General features: G+C 46.8%; 1 protein-coding gene across 1 annotated transcript in view; it reads left to right on the forward strand.

Moving 5' to 3' along the window:
* The window catches only part of MTHFD1L (methylenetetrahydrofolate dehydrogenase (NADP+ dependent) 1 like), a 623,332-nt gene that overhangs the window by 238,594 nt on the left and 363,563 nt on the right, over positions 1–21,175 (forward strand). The window contains exon 19 of the mRNA XM_029596548.1: positions 14,065–14,133. Coding sequence (XP_029452408.1) covers positions 14,065–14,133 — 69 coding nt within the window. The remainder of the gene's footprint in view (positions 1–14,064; positions 14,134–21,175) is intronic.

A 21,175-nucleotide genomic window follows, 5' to 3' on the forward strand; every position in this document is an offset into this window, starting at 1 on the left:
AATTGTACTGCATACCTTTTTTTTTTTTTCCCACAACCACATTCTCATGAGGGCAAGAAAATACTGCATACTTTAGACTGCAAAAGGACTCTGGCTTACTACAAACATCGTGTACAATTACAGCTGTTCATGTCTATGATCCAAACAGACTGGGCATTGCAGTAACTAAGAGGACATTATCTAACTGGATTACAAACTGCATTTTGTGGAGGAGTAGCCTAGTGGTTAGAGCAGCTGGCTACGAATCAGGAGACCAGGGTTCGAGTCCCACTGTTGCTCCTTGTGACCTTGGGCAAGTCACTTTACCCTCCATTGCCTCAGGTACAAACTTACAGGCTGATACAGGCCACTCTCCTGTGTGAGCAATTCAGTAAATTAATTTATTTAAATTAGGGCCCGCTTCTTTTTTGACAGGAGCGGCGGCTGTCAGCGAGTTTGACAGCTGATGCTCAATTTTGCTGGCGTCAGTTCTCAAACCCGCTGACAGCCACGGGTTCGGAAACCGGACGCCGGCAAAATTGAGCGCCCAGTTTTCTACCCATGAGCCGCGGGCCGATTTCAATTTTTTATTTTTTTTTTTTACTTTTTCAAACTTTCGGGACCTCCTACTTAATATCGCTATGATATTAAGTCAGAGGGTGCACAGAAAAACAGAATAAGGAACTGCGAATGCAAGCTCCTTATTCAAAATTTAACAAAAGGAGAGAGAGAGAAAAACCCACAGGGAATATTATGGGAAATTCAGTATAGTGAGATACAGGCTTAACATAGATCGAATGGCTAATTAATTGTGCCCTATTGAATAGAAATTAGAGAAGATATCATAGGTTTCCTGGATTCCAAGAATTCTTTAAGTTGCTCAGGCAAAAAGAATATGAAACATTCATTTTTAAAGTTGATAACACATTTACATAGGTAAAACAATTTAAAGAAACAGACAATCGCTGTAACTTCTTGGCGTAAATCAAGAAATTGTCTTCGCCGTTCTTGTGTTACTCAAGCTAAGTCAGGGAAAATTCTGATTGACTTGACCATAAAATAAAGAGGTTAAATTCCTAAAGCACCTCTGTATTACCTTACTTAAATCTTGAATGGAATAAAAAGAAATTAATATTCTACGTTCAATAATTTCAACATCAGAAATTTCCGTAAAATGAGTTAAATCATGATTAGTAATATTAGGTGAAGCAGAAGTAATTTTAGGGAGAAACAATAATCGAGCGACACTAGCAAACTGGTCAGAAGCAAAACCCAAAACTTCCAGAAAATTTCTCTTCTCCCCCCCCCGCCCCAGTTACCCCAAACCCCTTAAACTTGGCAGAAATGGCTAATTTTGTTTTATTTTTTAAGTTACACCTCCATAGAAGAAGTAAGATTACGTGGCTGTGGATCTGGGCGCGTGCCGGGGCGCATACGTATTTACGTGCACATCTACTAGCCACACCCTGAAACACCCAGACCACGCCCCTCTTTGAAGTCAAGTGAGATATGCGAGCAGCGGGAGATACATGCGCATCTGGCCGGCTTTTAAAATTCAGTGAGTGTGCACGAGCCCGACTTCTGCACACATCTCCCGGTTTTGGCGTTCGCCGGGCTTTCAGAAATTCACCTTAAACCTTTTGTAGTTTTTACTTTGCCCCCCCAGATTTGTTTGCCTATGAGCGTGTGAATATATGTTTCAGAAATGTTCCTTTCCAAAAAAAAAGGTCAGTGTGCATTAGGGTACTCTTCTTTAGCGTTTTGACATCCAGATCTGTGACCCGACGCTTATACATAATTCATTGTAAGCTTTTATTGTTGGATTATGGCGCATCGTAAATGCCTTCTCGGTAAATCTGTGGCAACAAAAGGATATTACCAGCCTGGGTCTAAGTAGAAAGTGCTTAGTCTGTTATTTTCTGGATGGCCCATGAAAAGGTAAGCAGGAGATGGCATGTGCCTAATTTAGCACCTATGAATGTCACTCTAATTTATGGAAAGAATTTGCCATTAAATTTAAACTGGTTCTTATGTAGCGCAGTAATAGTTGGATCAAAAGTTCAGAGGGATATCTTTCCCTGATTATCCCTTTCCAGAAAACCGGCAGGCAGAAAATAACCCCATATGTGCGGTACTGGTGTATAGCTTACCATGGTAACCATTCATCTTACTTAGGAAGCTGTTAGTACCTTTTATAAGAAACACTTGTTCTTTCTCTTTTTCTGTTTGTTCATGCTTAGGCCGGTTTTGAGTGTAAAACTTATTTAGTACTTACAGGGAAGTGGTGATATCACAAAGGCATAATGATCCAGATGTGAAATTTCTACTATGCTGCCATGATTTTAATTTTTGGTCATTTCAGTCACCTCAAAATCTTTGGAGACTTTTTATAGAATTAATATCTGCATCGAAATTTTGGAATTTCCAGCAAACAAATCTGTAATGTCAAGATTTTAAATGTCCTCATTATGTATTACATTTGGCTTATAAGGGCAAGATAGATCTTTTTTGTTTTAACACAGTTTAAGAGTTTTGCTTTTTGTATATGGACTGGGGGAAGTATTTGCAAGTTTCCTTTTGCAGATTGTTTCAGATTGTAAAAATCTGTAAACAAGCAAGTATTGCTTTCCCTGTTCTATAAAAAAATATATATATTTTTCTACCCATCTGTTGTAAATGGATAACAGATGATGTCTCTTTGTATGCCACAGCCTCTGGCACTATAGATCCTCAATGTGAATGTTCAGCCTGGTTTTGGTTTTGTTGGTGGAATATCAGGTTTTTCTTTGGGGACCATAAGTGACCCTTTACTGAGTACACAGGTGTGTGCACTGTATATTTTGAGGTGTTTATTGAATTACCTAGTACAGTTAGTGCTTTGCACTGGTTAATAGTTTAATATTACTCTCTGTTGAGAAAGATTAAATCTAATGGAAATTATACCTCTTCTGTAATTTCCATTCATTGACTCCTGACCTTAAAGCTTGCTGCATGCCTTGTGACTGATCTGAGACTGCAGGAAGCATAATGAAGGGGCATATGATTTCCTTTAAAAGTTGTACTTTAATGCAATCAAATAAGTCTGCTGCGTTTAAATTAGAGACAGAAAAAATGATAGTAATCAGGGATTAAGATAATAAATTCTGCCTATTTATGTTGATTGTGTTTATAATATCTTGACTATGATGATGTAAATTCTGTAAATTGGAGTAAAAATGTTAAATACTCAATTAGGGACCCCTTGATTCTGTCCGTTCTCTCCCCCCCCACCACCACCACCACCACCCCTGCCCATTCCCCAACTAAGTGAATTGGCATAATCACATTTGGAAGTTGTGATCCATTGATCACAATTCTAGTACTCACCCACCCTGCCTGTGGGTGAGTACAAGAATTGCCAGCCCTCCAGGATTGTTCTGGAATCTCCTGGATTTGGAGGATGACCTCCAGGATGCTGCTGCAAGCAGTCGTGGAGAAAAATCAGTGTCAGGTTCTCAGCCTGAATACATCGTAAACCCCAGTCCTTCAGATTCTAAATTTAAACACAGGGATAATAATCACTGCCCCATGATATCCGCATAGAGACCTATACCCCCACTTTCAAAAAGAAACTTAAAACCTGGCTCTTTCAGCAAGCCTACTCCATCTCACCCCCTATTACATAAAACCCCCCTATGAATGTTATACTGATATCTTGGTATGAACGCCTTTATGTCTGCTGATTTTGTTCTTTGCACTATCATGTATATAGTTATAGTTATATTCCATAGCATCTACCCATTGATGCCTGTTATATGTAAGGGCTCCTCCCATAAATTATTTATATGTTGCCTAGTTCATCATATTATATTATGTTATCTGTTATATGTACGGGCACTGCCCAATGGTTTTTTGTTCACTGTGAACCGATACGATGTGCGAACGGATATCGGTATAAAAGAAATGTTAAATAAAAATAAATAAATAAATAATGACATAAATATGCTGGTTCCTTTTCACCTCGGGGAGTTTCAGTAACTCAAATACTGTTATTGTTTGTAAGGTTTTGGGTGGACCCTTGGACACTGGCTGCTGATCACACCCACGGGGGGAAGTCCCGTGAGGGGCCACAGGTCAGGCTCAGCTTTAGGACACAAAACACAGATAGATCTTTTATTAACAGTATTGAGGAGCCATCAGAGGTGGCAGTAGTGAGCAGAGATGAAGCCCAGCTGGGCTTGTAGTCCCTCAGGGCTCTGGAACAGCGATCCCACAATGGCTGTGCTGTAGTGAAGAGAAACGGAGATAGTGAGTACAATGAAGTATATGCAGGGTTCTGGAATAGAGCCTCGTTGGTTGAGTACTCACACAGCGGTTTCTCTCGGTACGAATAACAATAGTTCACAATGCTATATACAAAGCAGACAACACCGCACTCAACAACATGATTCAGCAACACAAACCTCAACGAACGACCAGAACTGCCTGCAAACTACACCTAGACATTCCTTCCCTTCCTTTGGTGAAGCTTACTAACGCTAGGAACAGAGCCTTCTCCATAGTAGGACCAAACTTATGGAACTCTTTGCCACAATACCTAAGCTCACTGAATGACATCAAATCCTTCAAAAAAGAACTGAAAACATGGATATTCAGCCAAACGTTCAGAGATGGCGTGGGCTAAGCGGCAAACTACTACCATCCCCCAATATCCATGTAGGCTGCACACTCTAAACTTGCCGAATGTTCTCCTCTCACACCTCTCACCTATCCATACCTCTCTACCTCCCGATCTCCTTCTAATGTGCCCTTTTTAGTGAATTAAAGCTCTAATCCACTCCGCCTACCGAATTTCAGACTCTCCTCTCAGTCCTAACACACCGTTCTATTAGCTTGTTGTTAGAAATTATTCTGTTAAAATGTTATAGTTGATCCATAAGTAATCTCTCGTTCAATTGTAAAATGACTGTTCTATTCTGTTCCAATGTCAAATCGATGTAACAAGTTGTTTTTAATGTAAACCGGAGTGAAGGCTAATTGCTATACGTCGGTAATAAAAGTTCCGAAATAAATAAATAAATAAGTAGATAGTAACTCACTGATGGTGTAGGCAGCGGTATCTTCCAGGCAGAAGTGGTCCAGGCAGCAAGTCCAGGAACATGTGCCCTCGAGGAGCGAGTACCGGTTCCAGACAGCGACCTGAAAGAGAAGAGAGAGGCCCCCGAGGATCGGATACCCCAAATAGAGTAAGTCCAATAATGGAGAGGCAGAGTAGCTTGGTACGGAGAGCGAATCCCATCCGTAAGGAGTTCCTTGCTAACTCGATTAGCTAGCAGTAGTGTAGGCCTTTTGTATCCGGGATGCATGACATCATCACAGGGGGACGCCCCTGAGGTTCGTGCTAAAGAAAGTATTTGAAGCAAGGCCGCGCGCCCGCCCTAAGGCAGCTGGACAGCATGGCGGGAGGCAGCGCCCAAGCCGGACCAGGGAAGCCGGAGAGAACGGCAAGCAGATGCCGTGGCAGCCAAACAGCCGTCAACCGTGGGAGGAGTCGCTAGAGAGGTAAGGAGGGCAGAGGGGCAACGTCAGGCAGCGACAGTCGTAACAGTACCCCCCTTCAAAGGGCGGTCTCGTCTGCAGGTACCAGGTTTAGGTTTTGAAGGATGCGCGAGATGAAATTGACGGAGCATCTCTTTATCAAGGATGTTAGCCTGAGGCGCCCAAGAGTTTTCTTCGGGGTTGAAACCCTCCCAAGAAAGGAGGTATTCAAGCGTTTTGCCTCTTCTTCGGACATCAAGAATCTCTTCAATCTTGAATTCTAGGTCATCTTCTGCGTTGATGGCAGGTGGTTCCTGAGTCTTGGAAGAGAATTCACTGAGTATGAGAGGTTTCTAGAGTGAAACGTGAAAAGTGTTGTGGATGTTTAGGCCGGGTGGTAACTTCAGACTAAAAGTGATGTTGCCAAGACGTCTGAGAATTGGAAATGGTCCAACGTAGCGAAGAGTGATCCGAGTGGAGGGTAACTTCAGTCTGAGATGTTTGGTAGATAACCAGACTTTGTCACCGGGTTTGAAGACAGGCGCTTGAGAATGGTGAGCGTCATAGAACTTCTTAGCGCGGTCACTCGCTTTAACTAGCATGTCTTTCGTCTGAGTACACAGGTTATGGATTTCATCAGCAGTAGATTGAGCTGCTGGGGACGTCACTGAGAGCTTCAGTGGAAGTGGCGGTGTTGGAGAGCATCCATATACCACTTCAAAAGGTGTTGATCCAGTTGATGTTGCTGGATGAGAGTTGATGGCAAATTCAGCCCAAGGTAACAGTTCGGCCCAGTTATTCTGACGGCAACTCACGTAGATTCGAATGAATTGTTTTAAGGTTCTATTCATCCGTTCTGTTTGGCCATTTGATTGCAGATGATAGGCTGAAGTGTAGTCTAGAGAGATGTTGAATAACTTGCACAAGGCCCTCCAGAATCTTGCCGTGAATTGAGATCCTCAGTCTGAGACAATGTGTCTTGGTAGGCCATGAAGGCAAAAGATGTGCGACATGAAGAGCTTCGCAAGCTGCAAGGCTGAAGGTAGGCCAGGCAGCACCATGAAATGGGCCATCTTGCTGAAGCGATCGTCTGTTACCCAGATGGTATTCATTCCTCCAAAAGGGGGTAAATCAACTACAAAATCAGTAGCGATGTGTGACCAAGGCTGTTCCGGAACTGACAGTGGTTGTAGCAGTCTCCACGGTTGGCCAGAAGCAGGTTTGTGTTTGCCACAGTTGGTACAGGATGCCACGTAGGATAGGGTATCCTTCTTGATAGTAGGCCACCAATAAAACTTCTGGATCTTAAGCAGGGGACGGTGTTGACCAGGATGGCCAGCCAGCTTGGAATCGTGTGCCCAAAAGAGCACTTTCTTCCTGAGGTGTTTAGGCATGATGGTCTTACCAGCGGACACAGAATGTGTAGTCACCAAGATGACTTTCTTCGGGTCAATTATGTGCTGAGGTTCTTCAGGCACATCCTCCGAGAGAAAGGAGCGTGACAAAGCATCAGCTCTTTTATTTCTGTCTCCAGGGTGATATTTAAGCACAAAGTCAAAACGATTGAAAAATAAGGACCATCTAGCTTGTCTGTGGGTAAGATGTTGCGCATGGCAGAGATACTCTAGATTTTTGTGGTCCGTGAATACGGTTATTTGATGTTGAGCGCCTTAGAGCCAAGGCCGCCATTCCTCGAATGCAAGCTGTATTGCCAAGAGCTCTTTATTGCCGATCCCATAGTTCTTCTCTGCCGAGGAGAAACGTTGTGAGAAGAAAGAGCAGGAACGTAAGGCTTTAGAGTCTCGAGTCTGGCTCAGTACAGCCTCCACGCCAACATCTGAAACATCAACTTTTACGATAAAGGGCTTGTTGGGGTCAAGATGCCGCAAGCATGGTTCCGTGGAAAAGGCAGTCTTTAGTTTCTCAAACACGGAAATGACCTCCGCAGACCATTTTGAAGTGTTGGCACCCTTGCAGGTCATTGCGGTCAAGGGTACGGTTAAAGAAGAGTAGTTCTTTATAAAGCTTCTGTAATAGTTGGTAAACCCCACGAATCATCTCAGGGCCTTCAGACTGGTAGGTTGGGACAAATTTTTGATACCCTCGAGTTTTTGAGTGTCCATCTGGAAGCCATCTTTAGACACGATATAGCCAAGAAAAGGCACTGAGTCTTTATGAAATTCGCACTTGGAGAGTTTGGCATAGAGCCGGTGTTCACGGAGTTGGCGTAGTACTTGCTTGACATTCTCTAGATGAGTGGGCAAATCCTGGAAAAATATCAGGATATCATCCAGGTATAGCAAGACACTCTTGTACAGCAGGTCCCGCAGGATGTCGTTCATCATGTTCTGAAATATAGCGGGTGTGTTGCACAGGCCGAAGGGCATAACTAAGTACTCAAAATGGCCATCTCGAGTGTTGAAGGCTGTTTTCCATTTGTCGCCACTACGAATGCGAACTAAGTTGTAGGCCCCATTCAGGTCAAGTTTTGAGAATATTTTGGCCCCCTGAAGCCAGTTAAACAGCTCTGAGATTAAAGGCAGGGGGGAGCGGTCTTTAATCGTGATCTCGTTCAGACCTTGGTAATCGATACAAGGACGTAGGGTACCGTCCTTCTTCCCCACAAAGAAGAAGCCTGCGCCAGATGGAGACTTCGATGTCTAATAAACCCCTTCCGTAAATTCTCCTCAATGTATTCAGATATTGCCTTGTTCTCAATTGCTGAGAGTGGATGGACATGTCCTTTAGGAGGTTCAGTATTGGGTTTCAATCTTATGGCAAAGTCATAAGACCTATGCAGAGGAAGGATGACAGTAGCTTCTTTGGAAAACACATCACTGAAAGATGCATATTGGGGCGGCAGTCCTGGCATCGCTGGAGTAGTAGGCATGCAGATGACAGGAGCAATCTCCTTAAGGCACTTCTTATGACAACCTGGGCCCCAGCAGGAGAGTTCCAAGGATGCCCAGTCAAATTGGGGTTGGTGCGACTGCAACCACGGTAACCCCAGGACGATAGGGTGCATGGCTTTCTCTAACACAAAGAAGGGAATTGACTCAATATGGAGAGCTCTGGTGCGGAGAGTTACTGGTACAGTTTGGCAAGTCACGTCACCCGGTAAGGGCTCTCCTTGGATGGAGGATAGGAGTAGTGGAACATTCAAGGTGACAAGGGGAATCCTCAGATGTTCCACTAGGCGTCGAAGAATAAAGTTGCCTCTGCCCCTGAATCCACCAGGGCAAGAGTTTGAACCTTAGATGGTCCGCAGATCAAGGAGACTGGGAGAGAGAGCGGAGGAGAGGGCATAGTAAGGCCTAAGAACAGTCCTCCTGCAGGACTTAGGCCCGTCCGTTTCCTGGATGAATTGGGCATGTTGGGACATCATGACCAGTCTGTCCACAGATCATGCATAGACCATGCCTCTTTCGAAGTCTCCTCTCTTTGGAAGTCAAATGTCCGTGACCAAGTTGCATCGGTTTATCTCCACTGGCAACAGGAATTACTGGAACCATCCGAGGTGCAAGTTTAGCACTAGCCTCCTTCTGACCAGGTCCTCTGTTAAGCTGGAGCTCGTTCACCTTATCACGAAGCCGGTGATTGATCCTAGTAACCCACTAGTTCATCCAGCGAGTAGGTGTTTCACGAGCAGCCAGCTTGTATTTCAAGCGAGTATCCAGGCCTCTGAAGAAGAGGGTCTTCAGGCATTTGGGGTCCCAGCAGAGTTCTGTAGCAAGAGTCTTAAACTCTATCGCAAAATCAGCCAGTGGTCGGTTGCCTTGCTTCAGGTCCACCAGAGGAGAACCGACAACGGTCACTTGAGCAGGATCATCGAAAACGGATTTAAATAAGTCCAAAAATCCATCTATGTCCTGCAAAATAGGATCCTTGCGTTCCCACAGTGTAGAGGCCCAAGACAAGGCCCTTCCATCAAGATAAGATAGAATGTAAGTAGTCTTGGAAAACGCTGTGGGGAATTGAAACGGCTGTAATGCAAAATGCATGCAGCACTGGTGTAAAAAGCCCCTGGTCTTCTGAATTTCTCCCGAGAAACGAACTGGAGCAGCCAGCGGTACAGCAGTCTTTAAAGTTACTTCATGTAACTGACCTTCATTGCTAGAATTAGCACCTTAGGTCTGAAGTGAGTTTCTCCAATGCGTCTTGCTGTTCAGAAATGCGCAGGGCCAGGCCCGGAATGGCCTGCAGGGCATTGAGCTGTGCCGGATCCATGGAGTTAGCAATCTGTTATTGTTTGTAAGGTTTTGGGTGGACCCTTGGACACTGGCTGCTGACCACGCCCACGGGGGAAGTCCCGTGTGGGGCCACAGGTCAGGCTCAGCTTTAGGACACACAACACAGATCTTTTATTAACAATATTGAGGAGCCACCAGAGGTGGCAGTAGTGAGCAAAGATGAAGCCCGGCTGGGCTTTTAGTCCCTCAGGGCTCTGGAACAGCGATCCCACAATGGCTGTTCTGTAGTGAAGAGAAACTGAGATAGTGAGTACAATGAAGTATATGCAGGGTTCTGGAATAGAGCCTCGTTGGTTGAGTACTCACACAGCAGTTTCTCTCGGTAGGAATCACAGGAGCTGGAGTAGAGGCAGGCCCTCGAGGAGCGAGTACCTGGTTCCAGGGAACAGCTTTGAGAGAGAAGTAGATAGTAACTCACAGATGGTGTAGGCAGCGGTATCTTCCAAGCAGAAGTGAAGTCCAGGCAGCGAGTCCAGGAACATGGGCCCTCGGTTCCAGACAGCGACCTGAAAGAGAAGAGAGAGGCCCCCTAAGAGCGGGTACCCCAAATAGAGTAAGTCCAATAATGGAGAGGCAGAGTAGCTAGGTACGGAGAGCGAATCCCATCCGTAAGGAGTTCCTTGCTAACTCGATTAGCTAGCAGTAGTGAAGGCCTTTTGTATCCGGGATGCGTGATGTCATCACAGGGGGACGCCCGTGAGGTTCGCGCCAAAGAAAGTATTTGAAGTTTGACCACACAGCGCGCGCGCCCTAAGGCAGCTGGACAGCATGGCGGGAGGCAGTGCCCAAGCCAGGCCGGGGAAGCCGGAGAGGTCAACAGGCAGATACCGCGGCAGCTAAACGTCTGTCAACCGCGGGAGGAGTCGCCAGTGAGGTAAGGAGGGCGGAGTGGAGACGTCGGGCAGCGACAGTCGTAACAAATACCAGCTCTTCTTGAGCAGAAGTCATAACAGACAATTTCAACATCAGCTCTAAGTGTCTTCATTTCAGTTAGTAAACAGGTACTCACAATCAGGTCCATTTCCAAGGTCAGCTAATCCAGGTAGTTCAAGTCTAGTGCTCTCAGTACTTGTGTATAATTCCAGGTCTCTTCACAGAAAGCATCACAGAGCTCACTGCATCCAGCAGCATGGCTAGGTAGCTATCAAGCTGTTAGGAAGTCTAGAGTTCCAAGGACCAATCATGTTCCCTGGAGATGGGATTACTAGGTTTGTCAGTAGGCTTAATATAAGCTCTATGTGTTATGATTAGTGTGTATGTGGACCCTTAGCCCGAGGTGCGAGTTGATACAGCCTGTGGGGAGGAGGCCACAGGTCCACACCGTCAGGAGGCGAGGTGTTGGAGTGTAGGGAAGCTCTGTGCACAGTCGAGGGGAGAGCCCCAGAGACCAGGAGATGACCCCTGAAGGGTAGCATTCTATAGATGGCACTTGGAGAGGCTGAGTAGAGAGTGTGCCAGGCAGATCACGGGATGATGGGTGCCCAAACAGCCACAGCACAGTGGGCATAGAGGGAGAAAGTAGGCGAACCCCCCAGGGCGGAGAGCCTGAGTCCAAGTCTAGTAGCTCACGTAGAAGGTACCTGGAGATCGGAGGGTAGCTGGCTGAGTAATGGAGAAACAGGCCCGTGGAGCAGGACAGCTGTCAATTGTAGAATCACAAGGAGTAAGCTCCGATGAGCAGGGAAGCTCAGAGTGGTCTTGGAGTAGGTGACCGCGGCCCGAGGAGCAGGAAGGCGCGAACAGTCTTTGAAGGATACAGCGCAACCCCGAGGAGCGGGGAAGGCCAGCTGAGAACTCACAAGTTGCTGCAGTAGTTCCCAAGGTGAGCCTAGGTAGAGCAGGAAGCCAGATAGAACCCAAGAGGCACGGGGCCAGCCCAAGGAGTGGGGTAGGCCAGGGAATAGGTCCCTGTAGAGTGCACACTGACCCCCGAGGAGTGGGTGCCAGACAAGGTCCACGATACAAGCAGGAGCGGCGTCTCAGGAACAAGGCAGGCGTATAGGACTCGTACAGAACTTGTGACGCACATGCGCTTAGGAGGACCTGACGTTGGAGCCGGAAGTAATGGCGTCCATGCGTCCGCGAGGAGGCCCGCGGAACGTAGTGATGCAGAGAGGTCCGTGCAGCGTAGGAAAGCAGAACAAGCTGTGAGTACTCGCGGTCGCAGCCGTCTGTGACCGACATGCATAACACTCTACTTAGCTCAGCATATAGCAGGGGTCAAAAAAAGAAAATCGGACTTAATTGGAAAGGAATAGAGAGTAAAACTGAGAATGTGCAGTTCTGGTCATCCCAACTCAAAAATGATATAGCAAAACTAGAAAAGGTACAGAGAAGCGCAACAACAATGATAAAGCAGGTGTTAATAGCTGAGCGCATTAAAAAGAAGTACAGAAAAGCAGAAAAAAACTGCTTTTCTGTACTTTTTTAAAGTAAATAAAATAAAATAACTTGGAAGACCGCCGAGTTATGAAGACCGATGCCGGTAAACTTGGCGTCAGTTTTCATAACCGGTCGTCTGCCAGTAATGAAAATGGCCGCCGATAAACTCCCCCTAATTTCCATATTGCATGGCGCCCCCCTTGCGGGTGCTATGTGTGCGATAAAAAAGTGGGCGCTGAAAAGTCAGCGCCCGCTTTCAGCGCACATAATTGCATCGGCCCCTATATATCAAAAATGTCACTTAAGGTAGTTGGGAATCGAGCATCAATAATTAATTATCCATAAACCAGCTCTCACACCTTAGGGGCAAGCAGGTGACTTTTGCAGACTCCCAAAATTATTTTCAGGAATATACAGTCAGCATTAAATTTAAACCTTAAACTGTACACAGGATTAATTCAAGCTCTTTTAAGTATTCTCCTAACACTCAAATATACAAACAGTAATGATTCAGCCCTCAAATTCCTTGGCAAGTTTTAAGCACACTTTTGCAGCAACCTATTCAAATCGTGCTTACTCACCAGCAGACATACCTTCCACTAACTCTCAGGAATTTTCTCAGTAAATTATTTCAATTTTAAAGTGTTTTTTTCAACTGCATAGATTATACATATTGTACTCCTTCTCTTAGTAGAAGTTCCAAATGGCAGGATGCTCTTATTTTTCTCCTGGGCAAGTGTTTAAAATGCTACTTTTTTTGTTTCTATGTCTCAAGCTCAGCCTCCTTGCAGCCATTTTGCCTTTTTTCTTCCTGCTGATGCCAGGACGTATCCCCAAAAGCACGCAGATATCTCAATCTCCTTGATCATCCAGGAGATTCTGGGCTTGCTTCCCAGTTCCCCCTCTGCATCCCCTACTGAGCGCAGTCCAGAGATTGAGCTGCGGCAGCACTATCTGTAGGACCGGCACAAGGACAGTTTACGTGTATGGTCTGTGGGAGCTGCTCTTTTATCCTCTTTGCACATGAAAGTAAATGCAGGTTTCTCGTCTAAGCAAGAAGTGTGCGCTACACAAGCTGAGGGTGCAGAAGCTCCTCCCTCACTCTGACCCAACAGCTAATGTGGCTGCTGCTCTTGGTGCTGTGCCCTGAATAATGGGCTGCATGGGTTCCTTGTTCCCCACCATCTCGCCATAGTTTTGGCAGACTGCTAATGAGGCGTGGTATGTGTTTAGTTCTCTTGGGCTGCTGGGACTGCCTTACATTGATGCAGCTGATGTGGTCCCAGTTGGCTGCTGTCGATGATAGATCTAGGGCAACCGGCTGGGCCTTTGTTGATTATCAAGTGGACGAGCTCCAGGATCCTGAAAGATAGATGAGCAAGAGGGATTAGGGAGACAGAAGAAGAAGGAAGGGTAGAAGTGAGAGGAAGCATGGAGGGTGGAAAAAGGACTGGAAGGACACGTGAAACAGAAGGAATTAGGTGGCTAGGAAAGGAAGAGAGAAAGAAGTGGTCATTAAGGGCTAGGAGGCATGATTGCAGAGAGAAGCAAAGTTGGAGAGGTGGGAAAGCGGAGGATATAGGACTAGAAGGGGTTATGAGGGCAAAAGATAAGATGGAGAGGGGTAAGAGGACAGACCATAGATGGAGAGGTTCAAGTAAAAACAATTGGCACATTTTTATCCAGTTGTTAAATATATCATTTTTGAGCAAACTATTTTGCAGGCTTTTTTGTACTTTTTACAGAAGTTATCCGGCTAAATGCCTTTGAATATGGGCTTCTATAAGTATAAATTTTCTGCTGATACTAACTTTGAATTTAAATTGCATTTTTAACTCTTTTGATGAAACAATTTAGCTTTTTTTGGTTTGTGATGTGGTGGATTGTCTCAAGAACTACATTTTAATTATATGTATGTTTTTGTCTTTAATTCTAGGGAGTAACAGGTGCATTGGCTGTTTTGATGAAGGATGCCATTAAACCAACTTTGATGCAGACATTGGAGGTGAGATGTTTCATCCTTTGATTGCTTTTTTATTTTTTTATGGTTTAAAAAATGTTATGTTTAAGTCTTTTTTTTGTTACGTCTACAAGAATTTCCATGTCATTTAGTGCATTTTCCAAGTACGGCATTTCACAAAGTGTTTGGGTTACAGGCCAATTCCATAATAAACACTGCAATCATCATAAGGTAAAAGCTGTGATCCTGCTTCATACAGTCACCTTCCTTTTTACCCAAAGTGCATTGGAAAGGGGATTATCACTGAGCAGTAACTAAAGCAGTGCAAAGCAATCCTCTTCTTACTTTGCTATTTATAATGGGCCGGATTTTAAAAGGGTAAAAGCCCCTTGCGCGCGCCGAGCCTGTTTTGCATAGGCTCGGCGGCGCACGTAAGTCCAGGGGTTTTGCAAAGGGGGCGTGTCGGGTGGGCGGCGCGAATTTCGGGGCGGGGCGGGAGCCGTGTCGGGGGCGTGACGCTGGCCCGGGGCATGGTCGAAGCCTCCGGACCAGCCCCTGGGTCAGGTGATGGCGCGCCAGCACTCTGCTGGTGCGCGCAGATTTATGCCTGCCTCTGGCAGGCGTAAATCTGCCGACAATGGTAGGGGTTTTTTTAGATAGGGCGGGGGGGGGGGGGGGTTAGGGAGGGGAAGGTGAGGGGAGGCAGAAGGAAAGTTCCCTTCGAGGCCGCTCCGATTTCGGAGCGGCTTCGGAGGGAACAGGCAGCGCGCGCCGGGCTCGGCGCAGGCAGGTTGTACAAATGTGCACCCTCTTGGGCGCGCCGACCCCGGATTTTATAAGATACGCGCGGCTACGCGCGTATCTTATAAAATCCAGCGTTCTTTTGTTCGCGCGTGCGCTGTTTTTGAAAATGTACCCCAATGTGTTTGCCCCCCTACAGCTCCCGTTTATAAGAATACTAGCCGTTAAGCCCTTAACAACGGGCTACATTAAAAAAAAAAATTTCGGTCCATTTCCTTCCCCTCCCCCCTCATTCTTCTCCCTCCCACCTCCCCCCTCATTCTCCCCTCCCCCTCTAGTCTCCCTTCCACCTCCCCCTCTAGTCTCCCTCCCTCTCTCTCACCTTCCCCTCTCCCTCCCCCTCTATTCTCCCTCCCACTTCCCCCCCTCTAGTCTCCCTCCCTCCCTCTCACCTTCCCCCCCTCCCTCCCCTCAGTCACTCCCTCCTCCCTCCCCTCAGTCACTCCCTCCCCTCCCCCCCCTCAGTCACCCCCTCCTCTCCCCCCCTCAGTCACCCCCTCCTCTCCCCCCCTCAGTCACCCCCTCCTCTCTCCCCCTCCCTCCTCAGTCACTCCCTCCCCCCTCCCCTCAGTCACTCTCTCCTCCCTCCCCTCAGTCACTCCCCCTCTCTCAGTTCATTCACAACACCTTCGGATGGCACAAACGGAAGATCTCCGGAGAAGGTCCCTCCCTCCCTCGCTCGCACGCTCCGCCGCTACTGCTCCTTGCCACTGCTGCTCCTCGCAGCCACCGCTACTTCTCCTCCCAGCACCATTTTTGTTACAGGCAAGCTCTGACCTACGTGCTCACCCGCGCATGCGCGGTAGAGCTGCTCTCTACTGCGCATTTGCGGCATGTCGGTCAAGCTTCATTTATCTAGTAGATATTAAATTATTTTATTGTTAATATTTGCTGTACACTGCTTTTTAGCTGTTTTTAGAGTGTAAATTAAGTATATATATTGATGTTTAAAGATATTAACCACATTTAACAAACTCTTGTTTCATTTCTGTTGCATTCAACCACAGGGCTTCTTCTCACAATAACATAATATCTGTGATTATCTGTTTTAGTTTGATGTATCTGTTTGTAAAATGCACATATTTGCCTCTGGTGAGCTTTAGTTATTGCTTTGATTTATGTTCTGACTTTCTGGCACTTTAAAGTAGATTACATTTAGGTACCATAGGAATTTCCCTATCCCCAGAGGGTTTATAATCTAAGTATTGCTGCCTTGTTTTGAATAGCTTTGGAGTTCTTGCTTTAATTCAGGTTATTACTACCTGGCACAGAACCTAGGGTGTGATTTACTAAGGTTTTTCTGTCATTCTGTGTCTATGGGGAATAAATCAGGCCCCTAGATCTAACTCATAGCAAATTCATTGAGGTGCCATATGAGGATTAGCTAAGGCTTCTGTACACAGCACCTTCCATGCATTTACTGGGTCACAGGGGAAACATGCTCCAGTTAAAACGTTATTTAAACCATCTGTAATAGTTAAACCATTTGCAGTAAAGCAGTTCTAAATAAACTTCTGCTATATTGCTGAGGTATAATTGACCCAGGACTAGGCACTAATAAAACATTTGAAGTTCTTCTGCTAGCAAAAGTATAGGGGTAGATTTAAAAGGTGCGCGCGGGTGTACATGCGCGAGCGCTACCCGGCGCGCACACATCTACACCCGATTTTATAACTTATGCGCGCAGGCGCACGCAAGTTATAAAACTGGGGGTCGTCGCGTGCAAGGGGTGCACAATTGTGCACCTTGCGCGTGCTGAGCCGCGCTGCCTGAGGCCTCTAGCCCCGCCCCCTTTAGTAAAGCTCTGGGACTTACACGTGTCCCGGGGCTTTATGCGCATCGCCGGGCCTTTTTAAAATAGGCCAGGCGCGCGTAATCCCCCCTTGGGAAATTTTTTTTTTTTTTTTAGTATTGGGGAGAAGTAAACTATTAACCATCACCCACTGGAAAAGTACTGCTGTTATAAAGTTGCAAATTCTGCAGTTCTTAGGCTTTTCTGCAGTTTTTGGTCTTTTCTGTATTTGCTTGCTTTTATCCTTTCTTTTATTGGAATTTATTTCTTTGTTTACTTGTTTGTTAGTACGGCAAGTGAACAAAAGGCAAGTCAGTTTAAATGGTTATGTTATAGAAGTAAGAAGACATGAGTAGATGTTCAAAATATATTGTAGAGAACAGTGACAAAAAAGAAATCTCAGGAAGGTAAAAGTGCCTACATAAAACTAAAGTAAAAGGACTTAGTAAAGTTTATCCCCATGTCCTTAGGTAGTTAAAAACACAGAGTAATATCCCCTGGTGATTTCGGATAAAATCTGCAGACTCAGATGGAAACCCAGCACTCAGGCTTTATAATAGAACTGTTTAGCACAGTTTCATAGAAAAGTATAGCAAAGAAGCAGAAATCGCTTGTGGTGGTAAGTGTGTTTCTCACAGGACAAGCAGGATGGTAGTCCTCACATATGGGTGACATCATTAGGATGGAGCCCAATCACGGAAAACTTCTGTCAAAGTTTCCAGAACTTTGACTGGCCCCTACTGGGCATGCCCAGCATGGTACTAACCCTGCAGCCAGCAGGGGTCCCCCTTCAGTCTTCTTTTTTCCCTGCAGCAGTAGCCTCACGGTTTAGGAGCTCTGAAGTGATTCCTGACAGGAATTTTCCTCACGGAATTATTCAAAGTTAAATTGCCCGACAGGGGTCCCTCGAACTTTTCTTCGACCGCGGTACTCCGGTAAGATTTTCTCCGTTTTCCGTCAATTACCGTCGAGTTTGGCCCTTGCGGCCTACTGGCCGTCGACTGTACCACGGCTCGATTTTTTTCAATGACCATGGCGTCGGGGTTCCGTCAGTGCCCGGACTTTACTCGCACCGTGTCTGTCACAGACCCCCATGGAGTCTGTGTAATGTGTTTAGGCCATGAGCATGATGTCCTGACTTGCACCTAATGTGCCCTCATGACACCAAAAGGTCGCAAAGCCAGAATGGAGAAGATGGAACTCCTCTTCCGTGCTCAGACCCCGACTCCGTCCATTGCATCGACGTCATCGGAACCGGCACTGTCGACTTCGAGCCAGCATCGACCACTGACCGGTGACAGACCACCATCGACGTCTTCACGGCCATCGACACCCGCTACTCCCCCTCAGGATCGAGGGGATCGCAGGGAGAGACATCGTCATCAACATCGCAAGACTCGGACTGTCGAGGGAGCGAAGTCATCGACATCACCACTGTCCGAGCCACTGTCGAAGAAGCCATGTCCAGGAAAGGCACCGGCCATTCCTGCGACCGGGTCATCAAGGCCAGCCTCACCCGATTGGGGTTTGGGAGCCGCGATTCCACCTGTAAAGGTGGTCCCTCCAGCTGTGCCTCTGCCTCCCTCTTCTGTTCCGGAGCCGGGGCTGCTTGCTCCAGGTCTCCGAGAAGAACTGGACCGGCTGGTTCAGGAGGCCATCGACAAGGCGATACAACATCTCCAGGTTCCTCCGGCACCGATTGTGGAACCTGTCACCGACCCGATTACAGCAGCGCTGGCACCACTGCTGTCCAGGATGGAGGCGCTGATGGCCGCCCTTCCACCGATGGATCCTGGGTCTCCGATTGTTCCAATGCCCTCCCCGAGGACGGCTTCATCGGGAGGAGAAACACCGTTCCACATTCCTCCATCGGGAGTTTTACCTCAGCCATCGATGCCAATACGTCCCTCGCTACCGATTCATCCATCGGTGCCGATACGTCCATCGGCGCCATCGATGCATGCACCGATGCCTTCCATGCCATCATCGGTGCCTCCGGCGATTCCTTCGATATTTTCGGAGCCTTGCCCGGGGCCTTTAGGTATCCAACCCCCTTCTCGTCCTACAGGACAGTCTGCCGATCCTTAAGATACTTGGGGTGATGATACTTCAACAGACACCGATGACTTACCTTCACCACCTTCTCCTACTGAAAGTAGAAAGCGTTCTCCTCCAGAGGACCTCTCATTCATAAATTTTGTGAAGGAAATGTCTGAGTTGGTTCCTTTTCAACTTCAGTCGGAACAGGATGACAGGCACCAAATGATGGAGTTACTCCAATTTCTGGATGCCCCCAAGGTAATCACCTCTATTCCCATTCATCAAGTACTTCTTGATCTTCTCAAAAAGAACTGGGAAAATCCTGTTCACAGGATGGCTGACACTACTTACTTAGTTCAGTCAGCCCCAGGTTTTCAAAAATCCCAGCTCGATCACCACTCAGTTGTGGTAGAGTCAGCTCAGAAAAAGGCGGAAAGGTCAAAACCTCACTCATCCACCCCACCTGCTAAGGAACAAAAGTTCCTAGACAACATTGGTCGAAGAGTGTTCCAGGGAGCCATGCTCATCTCCAGAATTGCTGCCTACCAGTTTTATATGACCCAAATCAATAGTGTCATCTTTAAACAGATACAGGATCTATCTGAGTTCCTACCTGAACAATTCCAAGACCAGCTACAAACCCTTGTTAACAAAGGTTTTGAGGCAGGAAAACAAGAGATTCGAACATCTTATGACATATTCGACACCTCTACCAGAGTGTCTGCAGCTGCCATTTCAGCAAGACGGTGGGCCTGGCTCAAATCTTCTGACCTTCACCCAGAAGTGCAAGACCGGTTGTCCAACCTGCCGTGTGTGGGAGATAATCTGTTTGGTGAACAGATTCAACGAATGGTGGCTGAATTAAAAGTCAATGATGAGACCCTTAAACAGCTCTCTTCGATGCCTTCATACTTCTCCTCAAGACAGCCCTTCAGGAAGGACTCTAAGAAGTCTTTCTACCATCCAAGGAAGGCCTACCCACCACCAGCAAGGTCCCGTACTACGAGACCTTATCAGAAGCCTCAACCTCGCCAAGTCCGAAAGCAGAAACCACAAGCAGCTCCCCAGCCAGGACCTGCTTCAGGTTTTTGACTTCTGCTTGGATAGCAACAGCCAGATTCCTCTTCCAAACATACCAGTGGGAGGTCGATTGTGCCACTTTCTCAACATGTGGCAGTCAACACAACCGACCAATGGGTATTGGCAATCATTGCTCAGGATTACCATCTGAACTCTCACCCTGCCATCGGACTCCCCATCTCTACAGACGTGGAGAACGTCCGAACACTCCATTCTTCTGGAACAAGAGGTCTCCCTCCTTCTCCAGTCAAGAGCAATAGAACCCGTTCCGTGCTCGCAGCAAGGCCTAGGGTTCTATTCCCGGTACTTTCTGATCCCCAAAAAATCGGGGGGGGGGGGGGTGTTTGTCCAATCCTGGACCTACGTGCTCTCAACAAGTACCTCCAGCGGGAAAAGTTCAAGATGGTTACCTTGGGATCGCTTCTACCTCTTCTACAAAGAGGAGACTGGCTCTGCTCTCTGGACCTCCAAGATGAATACACACACATTGCGATAACTCCATCTCATCGCAAATACCTGAGGTTTTTAGTAGGCCCCAAGCACTATCAATACTGAGTGCTTCCGTTCGGCCTGGCATCTGCACCACGAGTCTTTACCAAATGTCTCGTAGTTGTCGCAGCTTTCCTCAGAAAAGAAGGTGTTCACGTCTACCCCTTTCTGGACGACTGGTTAATCAGGGCTCCAACCCAACAAGCGGCTCGGTCGTCCCTCGATTTGACTCTACGCACTGTTATTTCACTAGGATTTCTCGTCAATTACGGGAATTCCTATTTAGTCCCATCTCAAACCTTGTTGTTCATTGGGGCAGACTTGGACACCTTGCAGGCAAAAGCTTTTCTACCTCAACAACAAGTGTTAACTCTCGTGTCGCTCGCTCACCAGTTACAGTCTCAGAATACTGCAACTGCACGCCAATTTCTCGTCCTCCTGGGTCACATGGCGTCCTCAGTCCATGTCACACCAGTGGCCTGCTTGGCCATGAGACTCATGCATTGGATTCTGAAGTCACAATGGATTCAAGCTGTTCAGCCTCTGTCGACCATTGTCCACATCACCGACTCACTCCGTCTGTCTCTCGCTTGGTGGACGAATCAGAACAATCTCTTCCAGGAATTGCCCTTTCACGTGCCAGACACTCAAGTCATTCTCACCACCGATGCTTCCAACCTCGGGTGGGGAGCCCATGTGAACGATCTGCAGACACAAAGATTTTGGTCTCCAGAGGAAGCCAAACAGATAAATTTCCTGGCGCTTTGAGCAGTGCGATATGCTCTCAGAACTTTTCAGGATTTCCTTTCCAATCAAGTCATCCTGATTCAGATGGACAACCAGGTGGCCATGTGGTACATCAACAAGCAAGGAGGCACAGGCTCC

This window comes from Rhinatrema bivittatum, chromosome 3 (assembly GCF_901001135.1).
Source record: "Rhinatrema bivittatum chromosome 3, aRhiBiv1.1, whole genome shotgun sequence".
NCBI lineage: Eukaryota > Metazoa > Chordata > Amphibia > Gymnophiona > Rhinatrematidae > Rhinatrema > Rhinatrema bivittatum.